A 19,318-nucleotide genomic window follows, 5' to 3' on the forward strand; every position below is an offset into this window, starting at 1 on the left:
TCAAAACTTATTATTTATTATATAGAATACAATATCATTTTTGTTTTGTTTGTTTTATATAATGAATAAGTAACTTAAATATTTTTATTGAGCATGTAGTATATCTTAAAATTTTATGTTTTGTTTTAGTACACTGAATGGATAATACTTTTGCTTTTTACTTTATTTTATTATGATAAAGAGATAATTTTGTTTATGAATATCATAATTTCTTATTTTATATATTATTAAATATATAATAATTTTGTTTTTATTTTATTATGATGAATAAATAATTTATCGGGTATTGGAAATTTATCTAAGAAATTAGATCTAATTTCCCACACTAAGCCAAACATAATTCTTGAAATTAAACAGGATAGATGAAGAAACCAACCTTAACCCTCAAGTACTCAAATTACTAAATCAACAAGAAATTACTAACCCGACAGTCGAAGAAATCCAGATCGATATATCACGAATATCTCAGTAATAGCTTCCACCCTGTCAAGCCCAAACACTGATTTAAAAACTTGCACTTGCATCAAATAAAAACCATAAACCGCAGTTGCTCAACCATGAATCTGTGGGCATGCCGCAATTTGTCAAATCCAGGCAGTCACCATCCGCACAAATGATATTATACTTTAAAATATGCTCGGAAATCGTCACACAGTATTCTCTATAACATGCCTGCGGTGCAGGATTCAACTTATTCAGTATTCAGCGAATTGGGGATGGTCAGAAAGTGCGAGGGCTCATCCTCCAATCGTTGCGAGTAAAATTTCTTTGATCTGAAGTCTTGGGCATCTGCATTCAGCAATCTATCAAGTGGGTTCTCAACTCCGGCACAAAAGAGGCCTTACAATCCGATATCAAGATGGATTTCATTCAGAACATATATGTTCAAGCAGGTCTCCTGATCTTAGCAACCCTCGTACTTGCAAAAATTGTTTCAAGCATATTGGGCTTTGGATCCTCCAAAAATCTCCCTCCCGTGGTCCCTGCATGGCCTATTGTTGGAGGTCTGATGAAGTTCTTGAAAGGTCCTATCGTAATGCTCAGAGAAGAGTACCCCAAGCTGGGGAACGTGTTTACCATCAAGCTCCTGATAAAAAATGTCACATTTCTCATTGGCCCTGAGGTGTCACAGCACTTCTTCAAGGCCCCAGAGTCCGATTTGAGCCAGCAGGAGGTTTATCAGTTCAATGTACCCACTTTTGGTCCCGGCGTGGTGTTTGATGTGGACTATTCGGTCAGACAGGAGCAATTCCGGTTCTTCACAGAGTCTCTCAGGGTTAACAAGCTGAGGAGTTATGTGGATCAGATGATTCTTGAGGCAGAGGTCTGTATGTCGCCCCTCCCTCTTTTTGCTTTGTTGTAGTGTTCATAGGCAATTTTTATTTGATTTTGGTTTACTCTGAATGCAAACAATTGTTCAGAGATTCTGGCATCGGGTCATGTATGCCACTTGTTAAGATTCATGCACCAGTAAGTTACATTAAATCCTAATGGATTAGCTTTTTTAGCATAGTCAAGTGGGCTGTTGTTAGGTGTTAAATCAAAGCACTTTCAGTGCTCAGATCCGGGTTCACAACTCCTGGAAGGCATGTTGACGTGGCTAACCGAGTTACTATCGCATCCAAGACCAGGTGAAAGTTCCAGCGATCTTGATGGCCCAGAAAGACACTAAGATCTCAACGGATGAGCGCGGGTGCAAGCCCTTGACGAATTTGACAGAATACACGTCCCTCGGTCGTAGCATTTTAACCGAAGGTAGAGGTCACTTCGTGAGCAGATGATCATTTGCCAAACCAAAAAAAGAAACGAAAAGATGTCCGAGAACATAAGATGTATACTGCTTTATAAGCATATATTTTAGGCAAGTTTAGTTTGATTTGCCGACAGCCATTGATTCACTTGTGAGGTTGATAATTGCGGAGACTTCCACTAGAGTTCTTTTTTCATCATAGTTTGCTTGAATGCTGATATAAAGCTTATGCAATAAAGAACTCAAGCATGGAGGGAAAATAAAACTATTAGTGCATCATTCATTCAATAAAACCCTATATAATTGAATTTGTGCATTCTGGTAACAGCGCCTTCATGCAAGATTGATTTTAGTTCTGGTTATGATGAACCTCTTTGCCCGCCCCTTCACACACTTAATTCTCTTGTACTGGACATTCATGGTGTCGGTTTTCCACATGGCGATCTTCTCAAAGGTGGAGATGGCAATATGAAATGCTGGCAAAGGGGATTACATCACCCACTCCCTGCCCGTACAAATCTGCATATTCACAGATGCCTGTCATGGTGCCCAGTATGTCAGAGTCATTGTAGCAGTTTGTGAAGCCGTACTAAAAGCCATAGCAGTTCCTGCAGGATATGTCTAACAGTACTTAGCTCCATGATTATGTTCCCCTTTGATAAGAAAAACAAGTTTGCAAAATATTTATATTGTCAAGAAGACAAAAGTTCTCTACATTACACTGCCATGAACATAGAAAAATTGGGCCGTTACTCAAGTTAACGTTCAATCACTTAATAAGTTAATTCTACAGAGAAATGACTGGATGACATGAAACAAGTCCATAGAAGTGTAATGGACATCAGTTTCAGTGATTCTTCATTTGCAAATGTTAATTTTAGATATGTTCTATGCTAGAGCAATTTATTTCAATTTTCACAGTTAGCTCAATATTTTTTCCAGATTAGCAATCACATCAACATTAAAGTAAACTGCAGATAGAACATAAATATAAATCACAAAAGACAAGCCAAGACAAGAGGGCACCATGTTGCACTCATCATTACAATGTTGGACCTCATGATTGCTGCACCTAATGCTGTACTGCTGTCCCATGTGTCATGGTTGAACCAAGTTGTCCATGTTTGTTGTCCCATTGCTTGCTTGCTGTACCATTGCATGCTTGGTGTACTTGCTGTTAAGTACCATACAACTGTCCCAATGTTAGTTTGTTGTCCCTTGCATGCTATTGTACCATTGCATGCTTGGTGTACTTGCTGCTAAGTACCATACAACTGTCCCAATGTTAGCTTGTTGTCCCTTGCATGTTGCTGTACCAATGTGCTATACTTGCAGCACCATGAACTTTCTATATCATACTGTTGCACCTCACCATTGTGCTGCCCCTCATTATGCTATGATACACTTCATCACTATACCCATCATGCTGCAACATTCATCAACATGCTGCTGCAATATATCATCATCATTGCTGCTTCCATCATCATGTTGCTTCAATGTGTCATCATCACTGTTTTGGAGCTTCTTTGTTTGCTACATTGCATGACTGGTTAGGGCATTTTAACAGCAGTCCTAACAACCTTCAAAACGTGGCCAGAATAGCCCTCCACAACTGCGCTTGCCTTTCTAAGTGGGGAGGAAAGCCTTGGCTGCAATGCTCGGCTGTTCCAACCCCTATTCCACCCTTCGACCTCCTCTTATCTACTGCGGCTTGCTACAGCAAGCTGTCCCTTAGCTGCGGCAACCCTTCTAAGGGATATTCCTTCACCTAACCACCCCAAAGCATTCCCCTTGCCTCTCAACCTCAAGATATGCGCTGTGGCCCTCTTCAACAACTCCTCGGCCTCCTGGAATACCCTCCTAACTCCTTGTTGTTCTCTTCTAGGCTGCTGCAGCTAGGGTATATCCATACCATCCTTAGGACAACGTATAGCCTTTCTCCATAGGGCAGCGTAGGGCCTCTCCATAGGGCAGTGTAGGGCCTCTCCATAGGGTTGCGTTAGGGTCTGTTGTTAGGCCTCTTTCACCGTGCTAGATCTCCCTTTCCTCTTGCGTCTAGGGCTTTTTCGTTAGGGCAGCATAGAGACTAGGGCACTCCCTCTAGATTAGGGCAGCGTTATCCCTTAGGATCTCTCCTCCTACTAAAACCCAAAGACAAGTAGAGAGGAAGAGATCTCAAGTGGTTGCTGGCCGACCTTGACGAATTGTCCCATAACACTAATAAATTCATATCTCCATGAATACTTATCGGAATCGGATGATCTTTAGATCAATCCTACACCTCTCGATGAGAGGGATCAAAGAAAAATATCAGTTGCCATTAATAAGATGACCCACATGGAGTTTGGCCCTAGTTGCCAATTTTAACACTCCCTCTTAACTAGGGAGAACTCCATCCTCTGATCCATATGTACGACTGTACTATCTTTGTCATTAGTGCCTTGCATTGCTCTGCTGAGCTTTGCTCTGCTGAACCATGAAGAAGAAGAATTGATCGAGAATGTCTCATACCATTCTCTACTGACCCGAAGTCAGTTTCATATGAGGAGAGTATGTCATACCACTCTTACTGACCCGATGTCAGTTTCATTGATTCGAGATCAATATCACAAGAGAGTGTCTTCAAACCACTCATACTGATCGCAGATCAATTTCATTGATCCCAGATCAATATCACAAGAGAGTGTCTCAAACCACTCATATTGATCCCAGATCAGTTTCATTGATCGCAGATCAATATCACAAGAGAGTGTCTCAAACCACTCATACTGATCCTAGATCAATGGAGGTCATCCTAGCATAGGGAGTACGGTAGATACAACGATGCGTCCATCGATGGTACTACTAATGGTCCTTAACCCCATTTCCCTACTCATTGATCAGATGAGAGGTACTTCCCATGAGTCCCAGACTGCATGGGTAGGATGCCTCGATAGGAGAACTAATCATCCTGTCTCAAAGTCGCCACGGGGTATCATAGGGGAAGGTTGAGCCATTCATCCTGTACACAACACACCATTAGGGGAGGGTGAGTCGCCCTATGTTCGTGTGTTGCTCTAGTAAGTACCCCAAGCCCCCTAGAGCTCAATGCATGTAACATGCATGACCCTTATAAGAAGGTCTCTCAATGACTCCAAGTCGTTCGGGAAAGTCGCAGATTTGACCTTTCCCCGGGGCTTTGACAAAATGTCTGCGACCTGTACATCAGTCTCAATGCATTGGAGCCTCCTCGCTCATCGACTTACCATATCCTAGATAAGGTAGTATTTGATGTCTATTTGCTGGAGCAATCATCGAATACGAGATTCCTCAACAATCGAATCCCCCCTTGGTTGTCACAGAGGATCACGGTGGTATTCATCATGTGTACAAACAACTCACTGAAGAGCTTCCAAACCGGGCAACTTCATACGAGATCATACTTGTGGCTATGTATTCGGTCTCGATGGTGCTTATAGCAACAGACTCCTGCTTCCTGCTCATCCATGATATCGAAGCAGGACCCAAAAAGAACCAGCACTGAGAAGTGCTATAGTGATCCTCCACACTGCCTGCCCGGTCAACATTCGAATAATCATGCAGCTTCATATTTCTGGCAGTGTATCTTAATCCATGAGAGATTGTTGCCCTGAAGATATCTCAGAAGATTCTTGGCACCAATCCAATTAGGCTCAACCAAATATGAGCTCACCATGCTAACTGCAAAACATATATTCGGACGGAAGTTCACCAAGAACATCAATGCAAATGAGTTTATGAAACTTAGAGGCATTTCCCAAATCTGGTCCAGCATCACCACCATATAACTTCTGAAAGTTAAGATCCTCGTGGTTGTCACGGGCTTGCAGTTTATCATTCCATATCCAGAGTCCGACTCCCTCTTACTTCTGCAAGTGAGAGGGTCCGCACCTATCAGAAATAGGTCGTTCTTAGAAGGTGCCGGTATGAGAGGTCTATCATCCACAACCTTCAAACAATGGTTTGGATCGACTTCACTCTTAGTGAATCTCAGCTTTATTTGACAGCTATCAATCCTCCCATATCAAACCGGGGGTGATTTGCTTCAAGCCATAGAGGGCTTTCTTCCACCTGCACACATGAGATTCCCAATCATGAATCTCAAACCTCCTCGTGTTGTTCCAAACTTGTGGACCTGCTACATGAGGGGAATGGTCCCCTTGTGAGATTTTCCTTTGGTACATCTTAGACATGTACCTTCATGCTCCTTTTGAATTCAGGCATCCCTGTCATCATCTGACTCACAGACCTCCGGTGCTATGTGTCAATTGACATGGTCCCCAATGGACTTTCTACAATTTGATACAAATTGCCAACCTTGAACCCACGAGTAAAAGCATCTTTGAAAGTTCTATTTTCAAACATGTATCCTTTCCATCAATCAATGCCACCTCGAAACCTTTGACTTCCATTGCCGAAATGGACACTAGGTTCTTCTTGCGATTAGGTACATAAAAGAGATTTTGTAAACGTATCGAGTTACCCTCATTCAATTGAGGGGTAACACCCTTTCTGGGATAGGTGGCATCGACTCCAAGTATAATCCCATGAATGCTTCTATCTCTACCAAATTAGAGAGAGAGCACCCTTCTATCCTATGGATTGCCTTGAAGCACTACAATCAATAAGCCAGATTCCCAGAGAATTTGAAGGAGAGGGCCAATACAAGACAACACTTCTTTATCTTATCAAAAATAACATTTGATTCTTCATACCTGGGGTTCCTTACTTTCTCTGAACAGTCGGCCATGTCCTTGATGACTTGCATTACCTGTGATTCCTCTGATCATTGAAGATGTCCCGGGAATGATTGTTATCATCATCAAGTGATGTGTCCCTGCCAGTCAGACACTCCTTCACATAATGGCCGAACTTATTTCAACCAAGGCATCTGCCTTTCCTTCCACCCTTAGATCTGGACTTCCCATAGAAGTGATCTTCAAGTAGGCCATCAGAAACTTCCGCTGCGCCATTCTGATAATATTCTCTACTTCGACTTCACCCTTGGTGAATTAGAAGAGGGATGAGGAATCCATTGATCCTTTTGTCCTTTCCCAATTGTCTTCGGTGATTGCTCTTTCACTCTTGCTTGGGCTTTGTCTTCACCTCAACTCTGATACCATGTTAATTTTAGGTATGTTCTATGCTAGAGCAATTTATTTCAATTTTCACAGTTAGCTCAATATCTTTTCCAGATTAGCAATCACATCAACATTAAAGTAAACTGCAGATAGAACATAAATATAAATCGCAGAAGACAAGCCAAGACAAGAGGACACAAGATGTGGTGCTAGCCAGGGACAAACCCCAATGTGGGGAAACCTTTGATCAATTCTTCTTATATGTTCTTTAGTAGTTTAGCAGAGAGAGAGATAGTACATTTACAACTGAAGTCAACACTTTGACTTATCTAAATGAGAGCATAGATTATCTCTAAGAAGATGATACATGAGATCAGTTGAAGACATGCTGCTTCAACTGATTCTCCAAGGTGACTCCTTCACCTATCATCGTGCTGCATCTCATCATCATGCTGCACCATGTTGCACCCATCATTACAATGTTGGACCTCATGATTGCTGCACCTAATGCTGTACTGCTGTCCCATGTGTCATGGTTGAACCAAGTTGTCCATGTTTGTTGTCCCATTGCTTGCTTGCTGTCCCTTGCATGCTTACTGTCCCTTGCATGCTTGCTGTGCCATTGCATGCTTGGTGTACTTGCTGCTAAGTAGCATATAGCGGTCCCAATGTTAGTTTGTTATCCCTTGCATGCGGCTGTACCATTGCATTCTTGGTGTACTTGCTGCTAAGTACCATACAACTGTCCCAATGTTAGTTTGTTGTCCCTTGCATGCTGCTGTACCAATGTGCTATACTTTCAGCACCATGAACTTGCTATATCATACTGCTGCACCTCACCATTGTGCTGCCCCTCATTATGCTATGATACACTTCATCACTATACCCATCATACTACAACATTCATCAACATGCTACTGCAATATATCATCATCATTGCTGCTTCCATCATCATGCTGCTTCAATGTGTCATCATCACTGTTTTGGAGCTTCTCTGTTTGCGGCATTGCATGACTCGTTAGGGCATTCTAACAACAGTCCTAACAGCCTTCAAAATGTGGCCAGAATAGTCCTCCACAACTGTGCCTGCCTTTCTAAGATGGGAGGAAAGCCTTGGCTGCAATGCTCGGCTGTTCCAACCCCTATTCCACCCTTCAGCCTCCTCTTATCTACTGCGACTTGCTGCAACAAGCTTTCCCTTAGCTGCGACAGCCCTTCTAAGGGATATTCCTTCACCTAACCACCCCAAAGCATTCCCCTTGCCTTTCAACCTCAAGATATGGGCTGCGACCCTCTTCAACAGCTCCTCGGCCTCCTGGAATAGCCTTATAACTCCTCGTTGTTCTCTTCTAGGCTGTTGCGGCTAAGGTATATCCATACCATCCTTAGGACAACGTATAACCTTTATCCATAGGGCAGCGTAGGGCCTCTCCATAGGGCTGCATTAGGGTCTGCTGTTAGGCCTCCTTCATCGTGCTAGATCTCCCTTTCCTCCTGCATCTAGGGCTTCTTCATTAGGGCAGCGTAGAGCGTAGGGCACTCCCTCTAGATTAGGGTAGCGTTATCCCTTAGGATCTCTCCTCCTACTAAAACCCAAAGACAAGCAGAGAGGAAGAGATCCCAAGTGTGTGTTTAAATGACTTGAAGGCCACCTCTATTTATACTAAAACGTTGAGCACAAGTGGGGTTTATTTGGTTGCTAGCAGACCTTGATGAATTGTCCCATAACACTAATAAATTCGTATCTCCTTGAATACTTGTTAATTTTAGGTATGTTCTATGCTAGAGCAATTTATTTAAATTTTCACAGTTAGCAATCACATCAGCATTAAGATAATCTGCAGATAGAACATAAATATAAATCGCAGAAGACAAGCCAAGACAAGAGGACACAAGATGTGGCGCTAGCTAGGGACAAACCCCACAATGTGGGGACACCCTTTATCAATTCTTCTTTTATGTTCTTCAAAGTTCAATAGATAGAGAGAGAGAGAGATAGTACATTTGCAGCAGAAGTCAACACTTTGACTTATCTAGATCTAGCATAGATCATTTCGTATAACGATGAGATCAGTTGAAGACATTCTGCTTCAACTGATTCTCCAAGGTGACTCCTTCACCTATCAATGTGCTACATCTGGTTCTCTTGCTGCACCACTGCATACTGCACTAATCATGATTATCATCATGCTGCCCATGTCCATGATCTTATTCATCATCTTGCTGCCTTTTATGTTGCATCTTCCATCATCATGCAACCCTATGACTGAGCCGCTCTCATTTGCTCTTATCATCATTTTGCTGCCCATGCCCATCATGATCTGAGATTGATCATCCTTATCATTCTCATTATGTTGAGAATGTGTTAAGTTATGGTATGTTCTATGCTTATAGCAGTTTACTTATCTTTCTTATTATTATCCACAATCACATGTACATAAAGTAAAGTGCAGATAGATCATTAAATGATCGACAAAAAACAAGCCAAGACAAGAGACACAAGATGTGGCAGATAGCCAGGGACAAACTTGATTGTGGGGAAACCCTTTGATCAAATCTTCCTTTATCTTCAATAATTCAGCAGAGAGAAATAGTACATAAATCTGATTTACATCAGCAGCAACAAACCCTAGATCAGCCCTCAATTAGGGCAGACAATATCTTGCAAACCGACCATCGGATTGGCTTGATTCCTTCACCAAAAAATGCGGCCTTCTAAGGAGAGTCAGATCCACCTACATCGCAGTTCAGAGAGGGAGAAAGATGGTCAACGCTCGTCAAACTTCCGATCTGCAGTTGCAGCCCTAAATCTGCGTCCTTCCTTCCACATGTGTGAGAGAAGAGTCCCTTTTTGCGTAGTAGGAGAAGAGCCTCTTTTTTGCGCAAGAGAGAGAGAGAGATGTGATGAGAGAGTGTGTCCAAATGAGGAAAAGACCTCCTGTATTTATACACAACTGTTGATGATTGAATAGATGCGACTGTTGGGCTTCTGAGCCTACATGAGTCGTTCGTTGGCTTGATAATTATTCCATAATCAAAATAAATTCATATCTCCATAAATACTTATCGGAATCGGATGATCTTTAAATCAATCCTACACCTCTCAACGAGAGGAATCTAATAAAAATATTATCAGCCATGAATAAAATGACCCACATGGAGTTTGGCCCTAGTTGCCAATTTTAACACTCCCTCTCAACTAGGGAGAACTCCATCTGCAATTCGTCTGTCGGTTGCTACTATTCATCCATAAAATGCACTGCCCTGTACAGCTTGACCCCTGCTCTGCTCTGCTCTATCCTGCCTGCTCTGCTCTGATATGTTCTGCCCTGTTCTGATCTGCTCTGCTCTGATCTGTACTGCCCTGTTCTGATCTGCTCTGCTCTGCTGTGCTTTGTCCGAATTATGAAGAAGAAATGATCGAGGATGTATCATACTAACTCAAAGTCAGTCTCAGAGTGTGTACCATTGGTCCCAGACCAGTCTCAATCGACCCGAAGTCAGTGTCATAGTGGCTACAACTCCTACCACTGGTCCCAGACTAGTATCATCCTCAACTGACTCAAAGTCAGTCTCAGAGTGTGTACCACTGGTCCCAGACCAGTCTCAACCAAGCCGAAGTCAGCGTCATAGTGGGTACAACTCCTACCACTAGTCCCAGACCAGTCCTCCACTGACCCGAAGTCAGTCTCAGAGTATGTACCACTGGTCCCAGACTAGTCTCAACTGACCTGAAGTCAGCGTCATAGTGGGTACAACTCCTACCATTGGTCCCAGACCAGTATTATTGATCCCAGATCAATGAAGGTCATCCTAGCATAGGGAGTACGGTAGATACAACGATGCGTCCATCGGTACTACTATGGTCCCTATCCTCATTTCCCTACTCATTGATCAGATGAGAGGTACTTCCCATGAGTCCCAGACTGCATGGGTAGGATGCCTCGACAAGAGAACTAATCAATCCTGTCCTCACAGGAGAACTAATCATCTTGCTACACAATTGTCATGGAGAACACATCATCCAGACCTCACAGGAGAACTAATCATCCTGCTACAGAATCATCATGGAGAACACATCATCCAGACCTCACAGGAGAACTAATCATCCTGCTACATAATCATCATGGAGAACACATCATCCAGACCTCACAAGAGAACTAATCATCTTGCTACATAATCATCATGGAGAACACATCATCCAAACCTCACAGGAGAACTAATCATCCTGCTACATAGTTTCCACGGGGTGTTACAGGGAAAGTTTTGATTCTTTTACCCTGTAGTCATATGTCGCTTCAAGAAGTACCCTGCACCCCCCCCGGAGCGACAAGATCTCCATACATCATACAGGACCCTCATCAGAGGGTTTTTGAACAACACCAAGTCGTTCTCGGAAAGTAAAAAATTTGACCTTTCCTAGGGGCTTTGTCAGAATGTTGGCGACTTGTTCATCTGTACCGATATGTTGGAGCCTTATAGCTCCCCGCTGCACCATATCTCGAATATAGTGGTACCTGATATCGATATGCTTGGAGTGATCATGAAATACGGGATTCTCTGACAAACGAATTCCACTCTGGTTGTCACATAGGATCACGGTGGTATCCAATGTAAATCCAAACAGCTCACTGAAGAGCTTTCGCAACCAGACTGCCTCACAGGAGGCCATGCTAGCAGCAATATATTCTGTCTCGGCGGTGCTCAAAGCCACTGACTTTTGCTTCCTGCTCATCTAGGATATCGAAGTAGATCCCAAGGAGAAACAACACCTGGAAGTGCTCTTATGATCCACCACACTGCCGGCCCAATCAACATCAGTGTATCCAAGTAGTCTCACATCTCCGACAGTTTATCTTAGCCCATATGTAATTGTGTCACGAAGATATCTTAACAGATTCTTGGCATCAATCCAATGTATGTGATGAGGTTCAACCATTTGTTGACTTAATGTGTTGACTGCAAAGCATATATTTGGACGGGAGTTCATTAAGAACATTAATGCTTCGACGAGTTGCCGATACTCGATAGCATTTCGTAAAACAGGTCCAGCAGCACTACTGCTTAACTTCTTGAAGTCAAGCTCCATCGAGGTAGTTACAGGCTTGCAGCTACCATACTGAATCTTTCCAATATCTTCACCACATATTTTCCTTGAGATAGGAAGATTTCCCTTGGCTTCTGCTAGACTTCAAGTCCTAGGAAATAGTGCATCAGTCCTAGGTCCTTCATTTCAAATTCAGAAGCCAACTTCCTCTTACATTTGTGAATGAGAGGGTCTGCGCCTGTTAGAAAGAGGTCATCCACATACAACACTAGTATGAGAGGTTTGTCCTCTTCAACCTTAAAGTAAAGGTTAGGATCGACTTCAGTCCTAGTGAATCCCAGCTTCATCAAGTAGCTATCGATCCTCTCATACCATGCTCGGGGTGCTTGCTTCAGCCCATAGAGAGCCTTCTTCAACCTACACACATGACATTTTTGATCATAAATCTCAAATACTTCGGGTTGCTCCACGTAGACCTCTTCTTTGATCGAACCATTCAAGAATGCAGTCTTAACATCCATCTGATGTAGTTTACATCCTAGTGAAGCCGCAAGGGCTATGATCGAGCGAATGGTGGTATATCTGGCAACAGGTGCAAATATCTCGTCATACTCTTTTTCTTTTGGTTCCCTGGTGTCAGCTTCTTGAGAGCTACTCATTGTAGGAAGATTGTTCATCTTGCTGAGAGCCATATCTTCGTTAAAGGTGACATCATGACTAATCACAACTTCTCGTTGATCGGCTACATAGATTCTATAGCCCTTGGTATTTTCACCATAGCCCACGAAGATTTCTTTCTTTCCAGATGCACCCAATTTATTCCTTTTCTCTTTCGGCACATGAAAATATATAGGGCTTCCAAAAATTCTAAAATGAGATATGTCAGGTTTCTTACGGTGAACATTTCTTCAGGAGTCTTGGAACCCAATGCCTGATGAGGGCATCAGTTTTGTACATATACGGCGGTGTTTGCAGCTTTGGCCCATAGAAACTTCGGAAGTCTTTGATCATGGAGCTTGGCACGGACAACTTCCACAATCGTACAGTTCTTCCTTTCTACCACACCATTCCGTTTAGGAGTATATGGTGTAGTAGTCTCCCTCTTAATGCCAGCCTCTTTACAAAAGTCATGAAACTTGTTAGATTCATATTCAGTTCCATTATCAGTGCTTCAGATCTTGATCTTTTTATCGGTTTGATTCTCGATCAAGGCTTGAGATGTGTCACAAGACATGACACCTAGCGGACTTCCTCCGACCTGATATAATGAATCAACTCGAAACCCAAGAGTGAAGGCATCTTTAATATTGTTTTTCCATGCACGTACCTTGCCATTGATGAAAGCCACCTTGTATTCGTTGTCTTCCATTGCCGAAATGGACACCAGGTTCTTTTTGATGTTAGGAACATATAATACATCCTATAAGTGGATCGTATTACCTTGATTCAATTCAAGAGAGACATTGCCTACACCTTTCATGGGATATCTCATATTATCTCCAAGGACAATTTCCAGGTTAGTGTCTTTCTCTATCAGATTATGGAGAACTTCTTTGTAACCAGTGAAGTGCCTTGAGGCACCACTATCAATGAGCCAAATTCCCATTGAGTCCGAAGGAGCAGAGGTAGATAGAGTAGTTGGTAGATAATATTCATCTTGCTTATTGTCAACAGTGTTAGATTCATACTTGGAATTTCTAGCCTTATTGAATGATTGTCCTCTTCCTTGACTTCCAGCACTCCTTTTACCTCTGCTATTAGATTTGTCATTCCTTTGATAGCCATGAGAGGGATTTTGATCATCGTCCTGGTGTGAGTCCCTTCTATCAGGGCACTCCCTTGCATAGTGACTTGCTTTATCGCAAATGTAACATCGTCCTTTTCTTCCACCCTTAGGTCCAACCTTTCTTTTTGATTTAGTCCCGAAATTATTACTTTTCTTAGCATGAGAAGAAAAGGCAGCAGGAGGACCTTTAGGCATGGGCATTTCTTGCTCTTCTACACTTGTTTCTTCTTGAATGCATCTAGCCATTAATTCCTCGAAATCAAGAATTACATTATTGTTCAGAAGAGTAGTCTTGAACACGTACCATTCGAATGATAATCCTCCAAGAGTTGTGAGTGCCATTTCCCTATTAGTATATCTCCTGCGCTTTGCTTGATTTTCCAGCCTCAGCTTCGGTTCTAGTACAACATTAACACAACTCGCAGCATAGATGGTGGCCCTGACCTGATAATTCTCATCTAGGACTTCGAATAAAACTTTTATAACGAACTTATAGCGGGCTTCCCGTTAAAGCTAGTCCAAGAAGACAATTCTCTATTACATTCAAGCATCACATCATACAAACTGTGTGTTGTGGCTGTATAGGCCGTAGATTGGTCACACGTGCACCAACAGAAAATTACATGCCGCATGTGCCACAAGAAAGGGTGCTACAGGATGTCCATCCCATTGTCCGAGATGGAATCGACAGTCTGCAGCTCCTTCAAGATTGGATTGGACGTTATTGACTTCGAAGGGTTTGCTGCCCTACACCGCTCGGTAGGAGAGCAGCGGCTTGGCTACGGCGCCGCGACGATAGAAGGCGTCACAGAGGAAGAGCAGGAGGGAGGCTTTCCGGGTTGTCGACGAGGATGGCGACGGTTTTATCTCTGCCGCGGAGTTGAAGAGCGTCTTGACCCGGCTAGGATTGGTCGACGGGGACGATGTGGAACGGATGATTTGCGGTGTGGACCAGAATTCCTTTTGTCCGCTTTGTTTGCTCGTCACAATTTTTAATAATCCCTCGGCCTTCCTTGATGTCGATAGCAACCTTCCGTTTGTCTGTGGGACTTATGGCGTCTGCTCCAATTGTCAGTGCAGTTGCGTCGCTGCCTTTTTTAGTTCTATTTTGGCTTCCACCCGCTGCTTCTTGCCGCAGGAACACTATAGAGAAAATCCAAGATTGATTTGGATCCTAGATAAAATGCCGAAGACTGATCCAACCAACAGATTACGCAAATCCTTAGCCCGAAGACAACGAAGAAAATGTCGCTCGTAGCGAACGAAGAATTTCAGCACATTCTCCGTGTTCTCAACATCAATGTCGATGGACGTCAGAAGATAATGTTTGCATTGACATCCATTAAGGATATTGGTCGTCATTTCGCTAATCTCGTTTGAGGGAAAGCAAACGTCGATATGAACAAAAGAGCTGAAAAAACTGATGATGATAGTGAGCAGTTCAAGATTCCATACAGACACAAGGATACCCAGATCCGGAGGACCAGAAACCCACTTAAGAATGACGTGGAAAGGTTTCCATACGATCTGGGAACTGAGAATTTGCAAAAGTCTCAGATCAAAACCCTTATATAAACAAATACAAAGATCACAGAGATCATCGCTGGAAAAAAATAAAACCAAAAAACTGCGGCTCAGAAATTGTGACGCCCAGTTAAAAAAAAATAAAATTCAGACTCCTAGAGAGCAATTTCAAAATGAAGCAAATTTTTTTTCAAACAATGAAAAATTATTTTGAAAAAAAATACCAAAGCTTTGATACCATAATCAATGAATGAATTGAATTGATTTACAATGAGCAATGAAGCTCAATAAATAATACAACTGTATTTACAGAAACAACAAGTTTCTACTAAGAAAATAGAAATAGAAAGTTTCTACTAAGAAATTAGAAACAACAAGTTTCTAATAAGAAACTGCTAATAAGATCACGGATGAGCATTAAACACTAAAATAGCATTATTCTAATATCTAGTCCGTGGCACTGAGTGTGCCTGAACTCTTCATAGTTCATATTGGAGATCTTTCATGTACCTCTGTATGGTTGTAATTATGAATACCTCCCTAGTTAAGAGGGAGTGTTGAAAAATATAACTAGGTTCGGTCTTCATAAATGTATTTAAGTCACAATATATTGTATTTGTCAAAAGAAAGAAAATGAATTTTTATTATTATTAAAATTGACTTATTAATGCATGGGTTTCATGCTTGTGTCAATTATTTTTAGGTCAAAGCCTCCATTGCAGGCTTTTAGGGTTTGTGTCGTGTCCTTGTCCATTTCATAATGTAAAGAACCCTTCTTGGGAATTATTTGTCAAGAAAGAAATTTATTTTATATTAAAATTCCTCTTCTAGGCCTCCTCCACCAAGTCGGCCTCAAACTGGACAAGTCAGCCTAAACTGAGCAGCAAAATCACTATGTAAAGGCAACAACTCGACCTCATTTGTCATCCACTCACAATGAGTTCGATCTGCAACTTTTGGGGCCAGAAAAAGGTGCGAATTTCAAGGAAGAAGAGAAGAAGGATAACGAGGAAGAAGAAGGTGTCTCTCTCAAGCATAAAAGGTCGAAATTTTCTCTCTCTTTCTCATAAAGCTTTGTAACTGCTGAAAGGGGGCCGAAATTCTGTAGTAACTGGGAGGATGAAACTCTGCTACTGGGGGTCGAAATTCTGCAATTGGGAAGTTGAATTTCTGGATTGTTGCTGGGCTGGAGCTATTGGATAAGAAGAGACTACTATATTATTTTGGAAGGCTAACTTGGTGGAGGGGGAAACTCTGTTGGTCTATGGTCTTGGTCCATCTCAATTTGAATTACTGAAAGAAGAGTTCTTGACGGGTTTTCCCCTATATAGGGGTTTTAGCCTTGGTTGTCTGCCTACATCTGGTGTCTCTAATCTACATGTTTTTCTTTTGATAGTGCTTGATGAAACAAAGATGAAAGAAGAACATAAGAATATCACAAGGAATTATCAACATAAGAAAATATTTCTACCTTTCCAATTTTCTAACAATTAGGTTGGTTCCTGGCAACACATCTCGTAAATCTTTTTCAGATTGATTTTTGAACAAGTTCTGAGATAGATCTTAAATACAAGGTGTGTATACTCCATGGAAAATTCGGATTCCTTTGAAGGATGACTCAACACTTCTTGGTGTCTTTAACTTTTCATATTTGCAGACAAATTTATGCTTCCCCTTTTTGAATAGTGCTACTGCTTACATAGCATAAGAATCAAAGGTGCCCTTCTTTGTCACACTTCCTTAGATTCTCGGCTTCCTCCTGAGATGAGATAAGGACATTGGCCTTGAAACCTTGACCTTTTCATTGAAGCAATCAAACATTTGAAATTTCCTGAGATTTCAAAGATTCGGTCTAATTTAATCTAATATTACAAAGGATTAGATCTTCTCAAGCTGCATGGATTTACTTTGGTTCAATAGTTTAAAAAATTGTTATAGACCGTCTCTTCATTGGGTTTAAGACTTTCAACCTTTTGCCACAAGTACTGAGATTTTCGGTCCTTGAGATGTCCTTTAGCAATTTGGGCTAAAGCTTCAAGACCGAGGCTCTTGGTCTTCTGAGATTTTATAAATTTCCAGGTCTTTAGAATAAGACATAAGTCCTTATACATTCAATCTTAGATGGCAGATAAAAAAGAAACATGAAAATATTTTCCCTTTTGCAAAGACAGATTCCAGTAGTACAAAGATAAGATTTCTGCCTTCTTCGATACTTCTGAGATTAGATTCAGCAATCAAACATTTGAAATTTCCTGAGATTTCAAAGATTCGGTCTAATTTAATCTAATGTTACAAAGGATTAGATCTTCTCAAGCTTCATGGATTTACTTTGGTTCAATAGTTTAAAAAATTGTTATAGACTGTCTCTTCATTGGGTTTAAGACTTTCAACCTTTTGCTGCAAGTACTGAGATTTTCGGTCCTTGAGATGTCCTTTAGCAATTTGGGCTAAAGCTTCAAGACCGAGGCTTTTGGTCTTCTGAGATTTTATAAATTTCCAGGTCTTTAGAATGACATAAGTCCTTATACATTCAATCTTAGATGGCAGATAAAAAAGAAACATGAAAATATTTTCCCTTTTGCAAAGACAGATTCCAGTAGTACAAAGATAAGATTTCTGCCTTCTTCAATACTTCTGAGATTAGATTCAGCAATCAAACATTTGAAATTTCCTGAGATTTCAAAGATTCGGTCTAATTTAATCTAATGTTACAAAGGATTAGATCTTCTCAAGCTTCTTGGATTTACTTTGGTTCAATAGTTTAAAAAATTGTTATAGACTGTCTCTTCATTGGGTTTAAGACTTTCAACCTTTTGCTGCAAGTACTGAGATTTTCGGTCCTTGAGATGTCCTTTAGCAATTTGGGCTAAAGCTTCAAGACCGAGGCTTTTGGTCTTCTGAGATTTTATAAATTTCCAGGTCTTTAGAATAAGACATAAGTCCTTATACATTCAATCTTAGATGGCAGATAAAAAAGAAACATGAAAATATTTTCCCTTTTGCAAAGACAGATTCCAGTAGTACACAGATAAGATTTTTGCCTTCTTCAATACTTCTGAGATTAGATTCAGATCTCTATCAACCTATGACAATAGTAATCCTTCGTCTTACAACTTCGACCCACTGAAAAATGCTAGAGAGAGATTAACTCAACTTCATCTGAACTAGTGGTAGATGACTTCTTTCTAGGGCCGCTTCTCTACCATAGCTCCCATTCCATGTTGATTTTTCCACAGTCTTCTATAATGATAATTTCTTTGATGATTTAATTGATCTTATTGAACATTCTTAAGCATGACTTCATCATTAAGCAAATTATACGGAAGACATAAACAATACAATGACAATAGGACCATGAAGAAGCAGCCAAAACAAAGAACGCAAGATATTACCTTGGGAAAACCCACCATGGGGAAAAACCCAACCAACCTTTTCCTTAGAGAATCAATGCATCAAGAGATGCATCAATGCCAACAAGATGACCAACCTCCAAAGACTAAGTCAACCCTCCATAATTCTATCCACATAAATTCTGCAACAAGGGTCATGAAGCATCTTCCAAATCTGCCTCAAACTCGCATTGTGCCACAGAGAAGCAATGTCTCAATAAGTCTGAAGTTCAACCTCTGTGTTTGCTTTAGAATTCAATCTATGCCACAAGATCTAAATCTCATATTTGCGCACAGTTCCATATAGTATGCGCCTCAAAGAATGTGCATTGTTCCACTGAGTATTGGCCTTACGACTGTGCACTGTTCTATCGAGAATATGTCTCAGAGATGCAGACTGTTCCAGTGAGAATATGCCTCAGAGATGCACACTGTTTCAGTGAGGAAAAGCCTCAGACCTTCGCATGGTTCCACAGAGAGTGCCTCATAAATGCGAGTTAAATGCCTCCATCTTGCCTCAGATCAACGAGCTCTCTTCCTCAGATGTGAGATCCGAATTATGTCTCTAGGCTCTATTTATAGTTGTTCCTTAGGACGAAGGGGTGCGTCCCTCGTTGGAGCCAACTTGACTTTAGGAGGGTTGACTTGGTCTTTGTGGAGGTAAATTTTAAAGTCAAAATATTTCATTTTCCCTCTCTTTTGATGAGCCTTAATTTTCTTTTG

The 19,318-nt window shown here is 41.3% G+C and overlaps 1 protein-coding gene across 1 annotated transcript in view; it reads left to right on the top strand.

Annotated features, from left to right (window-relative positions):
* The first annotated feature begins 423 nt into the window (after window positions 1-423).
* The window catches only part of CYP51G1 (CYTOCHROME P450 51G1), a 47,258-nt gene continuing 28,363 nt past the window's right edge, over window positions 424-19,318 (top strand). Inside the window, exon 1 of the mRNA XM_089419926.1 lies at window positions 424-1,324. Coding sequence (XP_089276052.1) covers window positions 860-1,324 — 465 coding nt within the window. The 5' untranslated portion in view covers window positions 424-859. The remainder of the gene's footprint in view (window positions 1,325-19,318) is intronic.

The sequence above is a fragment of the Pinus tabuliformis genome, chromosome 4_1 (assembly GCF_031772625.1).
Source record: "Pinus tabuliformis cultivar Carrire ecotype Pingquan chromosome 4_1, CPIR1, whole genome shotgun sequence".
In the NCBI taxonomy this organism is placed as follows: domain Eukaryota; kingdom Viridiplantae; phylum Streptophyta; class Pinopsida; order Pinales; family Pinaceae; genus Pinus; species Pinus tabuliformis.